Source organism: Cygnus olor, chromosome Z, assembly GCF_009769625.2.
Source record: "Cygnus olor isolate bCygOlo1 chromosome Z, bCygOlo1.pri.v2, whole genome shotgun sequence".
NCBI lineage: Eukaryota > Metazoa > Chordata > Aves > Anseriformes > Anatidae > Cygnus > Cygnus olor.
In genome coordinates this window covers 23411920-23425851 of record NC_049198.1, presented here as the reverse complement: position 1 = coordinate 23425851, position 13932 = coordinate 23411920, and the positions used below count along the sequence as shown (strand labels likewise).

Sequence of the window (13932 nt, the reverse complement as noted above, 5' to 3'; positions counted from 1 at the left end):
TGGGTGCCAGAGGAAGACACTGCAGCACTCCTGACTTACTAGAAAGGGGGACTACATTGGGATCAGGACTGAAAATCAACCCAGCCCTTTAGTTCTCTAGTAAGTACAACATTCCTTATGAACATCCCTGTATGTATATTATGACCAGCTACAAAATACAATGTTTCTAAAGCTGCAGTGAATATAAAGATAGCATAATATTTTTATATACTATGAAAAAAATGATGTGATATCAGGTATGCAGTTAATACTGTTACATTTTAAAATCTGTTTTTCCTAAAGCAATCCAAACCATTGAATTGTAACCACTGATTCAGGAAACATAAGTGTTATTACAGCATCTCTTTTTAGCTACAGTGTGGAAGACAGCAAAATAGCAAAATAAAAGAAATGATATTTTTTAATGATATAATAGCAGAGCTAGAACTACATATGACAGAAAAAAAAAAAACAGAAACAGGTCAATTCAGTAAAAAAAACATTTAAGTAAGCAGACAGGTATTTCTACAGGTTATGATTCTAATTGCTATAACCATGCACAAAAACACAATTTAATTCTAATTTGTATCAATGACAAAGTAAATAAATCCTACATATCCATTAAGTATTTTTCATCAGCTACCATAAAGACCAAGAGGAATTAAGTCTTCCATAATAAGACTGCAGTTTTACCTGGTGGATCCATTTCTATGTAAAACATCAAGTCTGTGCCACAATTTATATCTGTCTTAGGATATTCTATATCCAGTTCTTCCATATTCCAAACAGTATTGTACATTTGTATGAGTTTCACTGAGTAAGCTCAGATACAAGAAAAGAGTCAGGCTCTCTTTGTAATGGTGTCTTGGAATTCATTTTAAAACCTATAAGGGGCTGCACTGTAACCTATTACATCATAATCCTCAGCCAATCATGTCAAAATAATGTCACCAGACCACTCCTGTTTCATCATTTTGTTCTACATTAATCTTAGAACAATTTCAGTTTCAGAAAGAGCCTGCATTTAGCAGAATAGCAATATAAACCTGGTTTTACAAGCAAAAAGCCTGAGCAGGCTCTCCTTGTGCACCCTTATTTCCATTTCATTTTCCTGACTTTGCAGCATGGTACAGTCCAATCCTGGCAGGATGACAAAAGGCTGATATGCTGCAGCACGTAGCTCTTACACACACGCACACACAACACATGCATGCTCACACACAGTGCAGCTCCCTTTGCAGAGAGGTAGGTCACTTCTCAGATTCATTCTCCTACTCAGATGCATGTAGTTTACCACTGAAAAAGCTTTAAAAGGCTTGTGTGCATGTTAAAGATGCAGAAGAGAAAAAGAGCATAGCCATTATATACCCATTACACACATACATACTTAGGCTACATACATTACATACATACATTATTTATCTACATAATGAAATATGGATTAGGTTTTTAAATGGTACAGATTTCTATATTTTAATATGCACACAGATCTGATATACCTAATATTATTATATAAATTGTGCTTACTGCAGAGATGCCACCCCCCTGTTTCATTCTGTAATAAAATACAATTCCAATTGATCTGGATTAACTCATTTTGAAATCTAAAAATCAAATATTGTAGTCTTACATTCATCAGACTTTCCTGCACCATGCAAGAAAGTCAAAACTGAGCAAGATCTTGAAAAATGATTTTGCTGAACATAAAAAGCCAGTCTGTCAGGACATGAGATTTAGTCTGCCTTTTCACACTGTTTCTCTACCCTGCTCTCATCAAGATATTTATCAAGTTAATTGTCTTTAAAAACAACAGTCCTTGTCAGTGTCTTCTTCTGAACTTGACTTTATGCCACCAGCATACTTGTACTATTCGGAAACCGTCTCTCTAAGCCCCCCCATCACTGGCAGCACCGCTCTCAGACCTCTTGGAAGAAGCATGCACAGAACAGACTATTGATTCCAGAGCAGAATGCTATGTAAAGCAATCTAAATGCTTTATACTCACTATAATCTATGGGGGCAGAAAACCAGATACCAAAAATAACCACAACAAAGAGTAACTGTAGCAACTATCTGTGCCTACATCAGGAGGAATCCTGATGCAGCTGAAGTGTGCTCTATCTCACAAACACCCATTAAAAAATTAACACAGTTTATACCCATCCCAAATATTTCACACGTATCTACCCTCTCTGTGCTACTCACCAGCTCACCCCATTAGACGAGCACTAACATATATGAACATGTCTGGAGAACCAACAGTTAACAAAAAAATACACGCTAGTTTGCTCTCTATATTAACAAGCTGAAATTCATTTTGAAATAGACTCCCCTCCCTGTTTAGGTAGACATGCTCCAAAGATTCCTTCCATTTCCAAAATGAAACAGGATACTTGAACTCATCCCAGACACAAGTCCAAACACTGAGCTTGGAGGTTTAGCCCACCTGCTACCTAAACAGTTGAGTTGCCAAGGTAATTATTTAAATTAGGTTATAAAGATTTCCTACCAAGACTATATTGCTGCATTTAGGTCTAATGTGGGATCGGTAAGATTTTTTTTATTCTGTTGAATAAGGTCTTTCAGGAGAAATTACTTCTCCTGGGTTTCAGTGGTGGCTGAGTTCTGGGTTGCCCGTGCTCGTATAACCAGGTTAGTGCTCAGTGCGGACTAGCCTAGCTTGCGGGCAGGAAAAGACAGGCGGCAGATAGGCAATTCCCCACTCCCTGAGTAATCTGCAGGCACTTGACCTTCACTCACCTATTTTAAGACCGTGAAATCTCTACCTGGTAATTGGTTATAGTGAAATACCTCCACAAGGTGACGAAGAAAACACAAAGAAACTCAAGAGAAATTCAAAATCACTTACTTTGTACATTATGCATCGCAAACGCTCGCCCTTGTAATACAGCCTGAAAACACAATCCAATAACCTAAAAAATTAATTGGCTTCCTCTTATAAAAATCTTTAAGAAACAAAAACAAAACAAAACAAAAAAACCTTCTTTTACTAGGAAGCTTCTCTGAAACAACTAAACAAAAGATAATTCTGAAAAAAGAAGACTCTGCTTTCCAACCAACGTTCCACAAAAATCTCTAAAAAGCTGCAATGTGTAATGAGAAAACCCCAGCCTTCTCTCTCTTCTTAACTGCTTACAGCTCTGTGCTGTGCAGAAGGTATCCACTTACTCTGGTTCATCATTAAAAAGTGAACCTGACTTTAGTACTGTAAAAAAAAAAAAAAAAAAAAACAAAACACCCTCGGTAGCTTGCACGTCTCTCAGAGATAAAGATCTCAGTTTCATGATTAACTTGGGCAGGTTCAAATATTTGCTGAGCCAGGGATTTCTAGTGGGGGAGGGGGAGCCAGATTCAAAGTAAAAGTTGTCAACAGCCAACAAATGGCCAATGCAAGGCTAACTTTCTCATTTTAGCTAAGTAAATGAGAAGACCATTGTAAGCGGCCTTAAAATATTCTGTGTAAGTGGCTGGTGAATACACTTTTAAAGTCAAGAAAAGCACCAAGAACAGCTAAATACAGGAAGTGGCTAACCTTCTGCAGAAAAAAAAAAAGAAGAGAGATTCAAAATCTTCCTTGAAAAGAGCTGCATCTCTCAGATCAGCCCTGTGCAAGCAAAATAGCCTGCTTGCAAATACAGCATCACCTCCTACACTGGATCACAAATACATGTGTTGCTTGAAGACCCCTAGAATGAGGCCATGAAGCATTTTACCCATATCCTGAAAACTGAAAATAGTAGAGAAAATACCTGCCCATATTCACGGTGTTTGCCAGTACGTCAGGTTTGTTCATTTCCCACAGGCAGGTGGGAAAAGTGACTGTCTAGGGAGGAAGCAGCCTAGGTGAAATATATTTTCTTTGCCTTAAATCTGACTTGCTAAAGGAATGGAACAGCAAAAGACTGCTTCCCTTTGCCTACAGAAGTTAATTTCTTTGCCAGCTATAGTTTTACAAGGAAATAAATCCAAAGTGAAAGGACAAGCAGACTACAAGACCACAAATTCAGAGAAAGGAGTGAAGGGGATTAATATTTTCTTCCCACTTGTTGGTAACAGTGAGCACTGCTGGTACCAGCGGTCCTTGAGCTCAGCTCATGCTCCTTATGGCAGTCAAACAGCACTGAAGTTTCACCCCCAAACACTCCACCTAGCAAAATCCCCACACGCTACAAAATACCACACCTACCGAAAGCCACTTGTAGTTCACAATGAAATCCCAAATATCTTCAGTACAATTTTGATGTTTTGCCATTGATGGATTAGCTTCACCTAATAGAAATCCCTCACTTTTCTAGTCTTAGCCTTTGCCTACCTGAACAATTGTCAGGTCTATATATAATTTAAAGTAGCACAGTCGTATACGTATAGCCTACTTCAAATAGAGACAGTAACCTGTGTTTCTGAACTCATGACAGCACGCAGCAAGAGAAGAGGTAAAATCTAACTTCTGACAGTAACTGATACACCTCCTATTTACTGTTAAAAGCTACAGATGGGCTTAATAACATTTTTTTTTTTGGTTTATAGGACCGCAGCACAGATGCATATTCTCAAAGAAGATAAGACATCCCAAAGCCGGGGTCACTTAATTGGTTATCATTTCAAAACACACAGTTACACAGGCAGAGATGAAAGATAAGACTTTGTTCCTAAGTCCATTTCTTTTTTTTTTATCCCAGTGCCTTGTGCAAAAATGAGTGCCTAATCATCCTGCAGAAAGAATCATGTGTTTTGTCAAAAAAAATTAGATCCCGACATCCACACACCTGCATTTTCACATAATTGCACCACCTTAACTTTTATCTACATTTAAATTTCAGCAACTTGAACGGTACCCATTGAATGTATCGATTTGCATTTGCAGAAAGGCAGCAGCGTACTACTTTTTGCACTCTTAAGCAGTGTTGTTCTATCAGTAAAGAAATTTGTTTCTACAAAATAATGTATGAAGCAGAAGGAGAACTGATCAGATTCCACAACTCTGTATGTACTTACGTACAAATATACATGTGCACACGTATTAATACGTAAACAATTCTGATTATCCCACACATTTAAGCAAATACTTTCAACTTGGTAGTGAGAAATTTAGCGTATGCCCCACTGTCAGAGTCTAAAGCAAGAATTCAGAATAGCTAGGGCTGACAATTAACGATACATTTTGCTGTCCTCTAGACCAAGTATGAAGCTTGACTTTTATTAGCTTAGAAGGGGAGCCCTCTGCCGGGTGAGGAGCCAATGCGCAATAGCCAGTGTGAAATCAGTTCTCCCATGGATGGACTGCCTTGCACACACTCCAAAACACACTCTGCACTGCCAACAGCTCAGCCAAGCCTGTGGTATGATGCAGAGAAGTCCTGACATGATGAAGAAAGGTTCTGGCAATAGATAGCATTTGCACATCCTCCTCCACTGAGCCCCGAGATGCTACAGACAAGACCATGGACTAAGCCTGACCACCACGGGCCAGGGCAGCTTTGAGACAAAATTCCAGAGGAGCAGGACCAGCCTTGATACTCCCCTGCTCTGGTTATTGTGCTGCCAAGCTTGCTGGTATTTTGTTTATCTGAAAGCAAAGTGCCAGCTTTTTGGCAGTGCTGCCAGGATTGCATCTCAGTCCCCAGCAAGTGAGCCGTTAGGTGGTCTCATTACCTCACCTCTTACCTGTGACACAGCAAGTAGTAAAACCTACTTCTTCACGCTTAAAACCTGCAGTATTTTACAGCAATAAAAGGGGACAGGCAGTCTGAACAAAGCAGCTCGAGGTCAGTAGGCATGCAGGCCATTACCGGCTCTAATTCATGTGTACCAGACAGCACGCAGCTCCTAACAGCCACTGCAGATTCCTCAGCATCCCTCCACCCCAGCGTGACCCTGATCACCCATCATGTTCTCCCCCAGAACCCCCAGCTCATCTCCCATCAACCTACCTGTCTCTGCGAACCAGAGGGTAGCTGGCTGGCTAGCTGACCATCCGGGCACTGGATGGTCAGCATGCCATGCCTGCAACTCTACCATGTCTTCATATACTGCACACATAATAATGGCATGTATTTTAACTTTGGTGTTTTAACTTTTGCAGAGTGCTTAATGTTATTGTAATTCACAAAAAAAAAATACAGAGTTTGTGATGAACATTGTGACAGGGAACAACAAAAAAAAAAAAATCAGTCCAGCTTTGTCCAATAGAAAAAAAAATAAAAATCAAATAATGGCCTAACATTAACTCCTGCTTTTGTGCTATGGTGTGCATAGCACCACGTTAGTAACCATAAGATGTCCAATTTAAGATGCTGGTCCAATCTACATACTTTCTATTGTGTTGAGGCAAGAAGGATAATAAGTGAGTGATGTGATAAGAAAAAGGCCCGCAGCTGTGCAGAAGTCTCTTCCCTATTCAGACATCTCCAGCCTCGCATATAATGTACCTATTCACTGCTTAAGACACCACTAGAACTTCATGCACAATTCATTTTAGACTGAATGTTTTCATGCAGGCCTAAGAATAACAGGAAGAAAAAGAAAAAAGAAAAGAAAAAAGAAAAAGAAAAAATAAAGGAGCATGCTATCACTTCAGTCTGTGAAAAATAAAAGAAACCTGGCTACATCGGTTTACCTGTAATTGCCCAATCGTCATTACACCATTTTCAACAAGATTGTTTCTGTTTAAAACCTCTTAACTTCTGTATTTCTCAAATTCTATTACAGATCGTCATTCTCAGAACACTTACATGAAAAAAAAATCTCTTTCCTAAGCATCTTTGTTTATTACAATGTCTCTAAATGGAAATTCAAGACGCTGCAGTCAATAATCTTGAAGCTGATAATTTTGAAAAATACATCTTATAATCCTCTATAAGAACTATAAAAAACAGAGCATTTCAGATGATCAGGTCACTGAACAATTAAGGTGTTGAACACAGGCTTGTGTCATAATACTGTAGACTTATGTAGCATTCTATAAAGATTCAAGTTTTGAAAAGTATTCGAGCACTTCAGAGGTCTAAGAGCAGAGACTAGCTAACCACAAAGTTTGAAAATTTGTCATTTTTTTTCAGTGTATTTATATATATGCAAATGTTCTACTAAAAACATTCCATTGCCAGGGATGGACTGTGAAACACACGCATAAGGAGATCTATTTTTTTAACAGATCATATAAAAAAATCCCAGAAGGACCCTCAAAATAGACAATTGTATTACAAAACATTAATTAATTCAGATGAAATATTAAATACAAATATTTGCTTTTAATGATTAATGCAGTGTCATGATTTTAATGGTTAATGAAATGTCAAACCCTATAAATCTGATTGATACAGCCACATTTCTTCAAGTACTCTAACGATACTCTCAGGATGACTACACTTCGTGTCCTCATTAGTAGTTCTAACATCAACACCTTTCACTTTTATATTTTCCTCATAGGAAGCAACTCAGAGCTATATGCAACTAAGTGATCTCTTAAGAGCAACTTAAGAAACTCTCACTATTGACCCCATCTTTGTAATGCCCCACCCAACCAGTGCCTCAAGCCATGTAAATTTACATATCCTAAAGCATTTGCAAACACATCATTTCAAAAAAAATGCTGTTATCAAACTCTGTAGAATATAGAGGTTTCAACAGTGTATTTTGCTTTTTAAGGCTTGTAACACACGGCAAAGATACACTCATTCTTTAACGATAAGCAGTTATTTGCTGCTTAATAAGGTAAGACAAGTAGTTAAAAGTTTGGACTCTGCTGGTTGTTATGAAACATTAGGAAGGGAAATACACTGCATTTCTAGAAATGCCTCCTTAACTATTTTTAGAAAATTGAAGAAAACCAAGGAACTATAAATTAGCTGAAAATACATGTACACTAACTGTTAGGCGAAGGTTCCTAACTAACAGAGCTAGGAAGGTTGGAAAAACCTTTCAATCACAGCAGTAGGAACAGAAATCTTTGTTTTAGCCACTTAAAATTAACCTTCATTAGTTGATGAAGGGGCTTATAAAATGAACCTACCAGAAATACTAGTGATAATGCTTTTTTTTGTTGTTGTTGTTACTGTTTTTCTGCTGCTGTGTTCTAGCTCTTCAAAACATAAGCAGCCCTACAAATCTTACTGCCATGAACTTTACCTTGTACTGTCAATAGAGGTGGGAGAGCTATAACATGCCCAGGGTTCTATTCACTATGGCCCCATCCTTTGCTTAGATATTCTTTGTTAATAAGCTATAAAAGGAATTACCTCAAGCTAACATACAAAGTCCCCCTGCATTAATAATTTCCTTTTCACACAGTAAGCAACTCTGCCTTCCTCCTACCAAATATTTGATTTAAAAACAGGGATTTTTGCATAAGTTAGAGGTGTGTTTTACTGTTCGTTAACTAAATTAGATGCTAACTCACAGAATCAAAATAAGTGTAATCTAATTTTCTTGAATGGGGTTTTAATATTTTCTGCACAGTTTATTGATACTGATTAATAAATCTTTTGAGTCTCTGGATTAAAATAATAAATATACGTAAATAAAGAGGAAAATCTCAATTTCTTCAGATGATCTCTATGTGGTATTGTAGTTCAAGAAAATTTGTCTGGGAGTAGAGTGGCAGTTAACTAAAATCTTCAGAATATACTCCTCCCACCCCTACCACTGTATGATACGCATTTTATTGGTTTACAAAAAATTCCTATTTTTTAACGAAAAAGAAAGGAATACCATGAGGCTGTAGAAACCATGGATACTAAACTGATTTTAATAAAAAAGACAGTTTCTTATAAAACAAATGTTGCACCTCACTATGGAAAATATAAATAACTTGGTTCTGTAATTATCTACTTTTGCATTGTTTCATTAAAAAGAAAAACAATGAACATTTACTGTCCTTAAATACAAACTTTAATATTTAAGAAAATAACACCGTAAAACTTTTAAAATTAGGAATTTTTACCTGGTACAGGCTGTCTCTCATTCCATTCACTTGTGATTAAAACCTCTAGGATCTTTATATGGTGTTCAGTATTATCAGAGCTGCAAGAGATGGATTAGACAGTAAGAAACAGGAAAAATACAGAAGTTTACATTAGTGTTATTCAAAAGAATTAGAAAAAAATACAATAATGCCCTCCACATGGGAAGTCAGGCCAGAAAATTAATTCATTAAACTTGTTTTTGTACGTAGTTAACCCACGTTTACAATACAGAATATAATAAAGATGTCCCACGTACCTTGCTATCTGGAATTTGAAAAGCAGAGGGCTGAAAATTTCAGCTAGAGACCTTGCATTCAGGAGGTTTTTGCTGGAGGCTTGACAAAGTCTGAGGAAATGTTTGAGCAAATATTGGAGTGTGAGCCAATATTGGGGAGGTATATTTGGAGATCTGATGAGTTTCTTCAGCAACTGAGCATATTCCTCTGAGCTCTGGACTTCTGCAAGCAAACAGATAAAAGGCTCTTGATATCAGAACAAGAATATTTAACAAGTAAAATGTAACTATATATGATTCTTGCAAGCATCAATTTTACAGAAAAATAATAAAAATTTTGTCCTTCGTGAGTGCTGCAAGACTTGTTTCTTCTTTTAAAAAAAGTGAAATGCTCAGGGAAAAGTAAAGAACAAGTATTTAAAAGTCAAATGGAAACAGATATGCATTTTGGTAAAAACCACAATGTGTTCAGAGTGTGCTGGTAGAAGTCTGTCTTGTGTTTAGCGTCACACATGATTGGGTAATTCTGAGATGCACAAGATAAGTCTCACAGGTGCTGTTCTAACTTTGAAGGTTACCAGTAGCAATATCCTGTCCTGGGACATATAACAGAATACAAGGCCCACGAGCTGAAAGCCTGTAAGTTGTGCTTCCTTGAAACGACCACTATGGATGATGAATCTTACACGCCTGCATTTGTCACTTCATAATCTGTTAAATCCCAACACACTGCAGAACACCATGACCTCTAATACATTTACTTTGTCAGCACTGATAAAAAGTTAAAAATTAGCTTTCTGCACACAGATAAGTCCTTGATTTTCCCCCCCCAGTTTTTCTATAGTCATTCTACCTCCTAAAATGCAGAGAACGGGGCTATCTCTATACTTTGCATTATGTTAACTTAAACGGATAAGTAAATAATGCATGTCTAGATCTGAACTGAAACAGCTTCCACCAAAAGCAATGAAGGTATCTATTTTTTTCTGAGATGCTGCCAGGTTGTTCAGAATCTTCCATGTTCTATGGGGGACAGCTGGATCACTGGGTGCTCACAATCCTAACAAAAGCTCCTTTGTTTGACATTTGAAATAACTCCGTGTTCATACCTTGAGCTACAGAAATCATGTCACTGTAAACAGCTGCTGGAATGATGGGATTTGGCAGGTCCAGGAGATATCTCTTGAGAGCATCTGATAAAGTGTGTACATCGAAAGTCTCTAAATCCAATGAAGAGGCATCTAAAGGGAAAGAGCAACATATTTTTTATACATTAGAAATTGGAAGAAATGTACAGGCTTGTGATACGAACTCTTTATACCAAGCCAAAACTGCTAATTAATATCTGGTTTATGGGGAACAACTCAAAAGACATAATGGAAGACACCAATATGCATCTTTGACATAAAGAATATACAGTGCTCAACAGTGTGTCCAGGCCTTTGGCATCTGATGAACTGAATGACTATCACAGCTTGCGTAGCCTTCTGTCATATACAGTGCAGGGCTGAACTCATAATAATGGCAGTGACTTGCTGGATGTTGGCAATGTTGTGGAATCATCAGAATATTTTTAACAGGTCTCTGTTTTACCTGTAAATATTTTGTGTAAGAAGTAAGTATTAATCAAGGCTTTGCTCAAATGCAGGTTCTCTGCTGGCAGCTCCTTCTATTATGACTGGAAGCTTGATTAACAACTTGGGGCCCCATGTCTGTAAATATTTATGTGAGTAAGTGGAAACAAATATACACGTGCAAAACTTGGTGCACCGTAAGTTGGGATTTATCTTGTAAAACCTGGTATCCTTCCAGCATAGCTATGACTTGAGCTAAGGTCTGAGAGTGTCACTAATTCTTAGCACTGAAGCAAGGAATATCAGCAGCAAAAATAAAAATAGGAAAACACAGAAATGCTTAGTGTGAGCAAGATTGGCTTTCCTCCTTAAACATGAAAATCTGGTGCAGTAAAGTCCCAAATGTTTACAAAAAGATGCATGTTTGGTACAAGAATTTAAATATACCAGTGCCGACTGACTTTCCAGAGTAGCCAAGTCCCCTGTAAAATAACTCTTGAGCCTATTTGGCCAGCTTAAACCAAACTGAACAGGAAGGTAGAGGACACAGTTACACTGTGTGTCTACACATACTGTAAAAAAGGCATCCGAGAGAGAGTAGTGAAACGCTTAGTGCTCCTCCTTACCCTTCTTGTTTTCCCCAAAGGAAAGCTTGCAGTAGGAGCTCAATCTTTGTCAGACACCAAAGAATCCACTTGAGAAAATTATGATGGAAAAACTTGTAGTGTGGCTACGAATTCCACAAAAGCAATGAAGCATCAGAGAATCCAACCACAAATTTCTACAAAACAGTTTTCAATAGTTCTGTTGCTCACAGGATGTTTATTTCATAATTCAAGTTAAGTCCTGATTCTCTCAGTGTTGATCCGTTCTCTGAAGTACATCACAAATTATTATAATGAATACACGAGTAAAAATAAACTTGTGGTACTCTGCAACTCTTTGGGTGTAAAGTCATAAACAGATCTTAACTATTCTGTCTGCTGAGCTGGCCAGATGCAAATCAGTTTTGATTTTGGAGCTAAGTAGTATTGTGTTGAAGCTACCAGGCAGTTATCCAAATTAATATGCAGAGCATTTTAACCATAAGCAGAACAGCACATTAATGCTGTTCACGGTTCGGAAACAAAGCTGACTTGCACACTGCTAGATCAAGAGAGCAGGCAGAGGAGACCAGGTCTGCTTGTATCCATGTATCTGGACACCTACTACACTGGCTCTGTCCTGGAAGACTTTGATAGTATGTTAAAGAGAACAGAGAAAGAGACTTTGTTACTGAAGGGTAAAGTCCTGATTTCCCTTCCTCAAACCTAATTACATTTTAAAGAATACATGTAAACCACAAGTTTTTGATCTTAGGAGATAGACAAACCTTTCATAAAAGTACACATTAGTTTCAAGGCTTAACAAGGGATCCAGATAAATTAAGAAATGTACCCATTTTGTTGCTGTAAATAATATAATTAGAATAGTAAAAATAAGGCTTAGGCAGCTAGCACCACAGGCATATCTCCTGTCTCTGCTTTCATGCATGTACTTCTCTCCCACCACAATCAGTAGAGGACTAGATGCTCTTTTGATTTGAAGGAATGGTCAACTCATAGTATCATCTCTTGTTCATTTTACTAATAGTTGTAATTACTAAAACTGATGAGAGCTAATTTACAGTATGAGTGGCTTGCTTAGTCTGTTTGGCAATACGGCATGTAGCCAGTTTCATTTCCTAGCTCTTGTATTTTTGTGCTCTTTCATGCAAGAGGAAGCTCACAACACACATCGCACCCCAGCTTGCAAAGGCATGGTCAAGCACTCCTGCTACAATAGCTCCTCATCTCTCACAGTGTAACTGACTTTTGTCATGCCAGTATATTCTGGCATGAAAAAAAAATAATACCAAAAGAGAAGGAAGTATATTTCAGAGAAGTTGAATGGGTATGTGCTGTTAGTGGTGTAACTGCATTTTACTGTCCAAAGCCTGAGAACCCAGACTACTGCAGCAACATCAGATCAATTCTCTCGATTTCCCTTCCAGCATCATCTCCATACCAGGCAAGAAACATTCAGCTATTGCCTCTCACTGTACCAAAAAAAAAAAATATGCATGCACAGAACTGCATGTAAACAACTGGCCGTTTGTTTACAAAATATTAACCTCTAGCCTTACAGGAATAGTGTATATTTCCCTTGCCTCTTAAAACAAACAACCAACCCCAACACTCCCCCCCCCCAGCTTCTTTTTTTCTGCACAGCTAGACTTTTAGTCCTTGAACAAGCAAGTGGTCAAGAAATGATTAAAATAACTATTCTTGGGAAAAGAACCATACAATGAAAAAAAGACAACCCGCAAAAGCAAAAAAATACTTTTCATATAAAGTGTAAACTTTACTAAGCCTTTTTTTTTTTAACTGATACTTGTCTGTTTAGTATTATATTATCCAGAATCAGATCATACATAAGCTGAGTAGGGGACCAAAGAAAATGGTATCAGTGTGACCACAAAATCAATCTAGTGCTTTAAGGAAGAGAGCTGTACTTACCACATTCAAGAATTTGTCTTAATTCTGCTGAGCTGCTTGAGCCTTGTGTTACATACAAAGTTGAGCACTCCAGACCTTCAAAACAAAATCGATGGGATACATAAATATTCCAGTGACTGTTGCCATGAGACAACATACTTCTGTTTTCTTCAAATAAGTGCTGACAGTATAAATTAGCAACATTCTCCCACCACCACCCTCCTACTGAATGTGATTGCTTTTCAAGGCTCTAAAACAGTTCTTTATACATTCTAACTGCTGGATCTGCAGACAGAGTTGGACGTTGAAGCTCAGAGATCCCAACAGCCCCCCATTCTCGGTATAATGCTCCACAAGATGACCACAGAAGGCCAGGACTAGGAAACAGAGGCACATATCCCAAGGGAAGAAAACAGCCTGCAGGAGCAGCATGGGAGCCAGATCTTCCTTTACACTCTACATGAATGTATAATATACTCCCCAAAACACTAGGTCTTTTAGGTAGGTAGAAGTAAGAAGCCTGAGTCATGCCACTGCAGGAATGGGACATGGACATGACAAAAGTTCTGACATATCCAAATTAATATCAAAGACTTAACTGAGACTTAAAAGCATGCTCAACTTTTGCCACCCTATGTAGTTAG

General features: G+C 37.9%; 1 protein-coding gene across 1 annotated transcript in view; it reads right to left on the bottom strand.

Moving 5' to 3' along the window:
• Positions 1-1141: 1141 nt before the first annotated feature.
• The window catches only part of PIK3R1 (phosphoinositide-3-kinase regulatory subunit 1), a 45961-nt gene continuing 33170 nt past the window's right edge, over positions 1142-13932 (bottom strand). Inside the window, exons 4-7 of the mRNA XM_040541361.1 lie at positions 13310-13384; positions 10308-10439; positions 9220-9421; positions 1142-9021 (exon numbers count right to left, since the gene is read on the bottom strand). Coding sequence (XP_040397295.1) covers positions 8928-9021; positions 9220-9421; positions 10308-10439; positions 13310-13384 — 503 coding nt within the window. The 3' untranslated portion in view covers positions 1142-8927. The remainder of the gene's footprint in view (positions 9022-9219; positions 9422-10307; positions 10440-13309; positions 13385-13932) is intronic.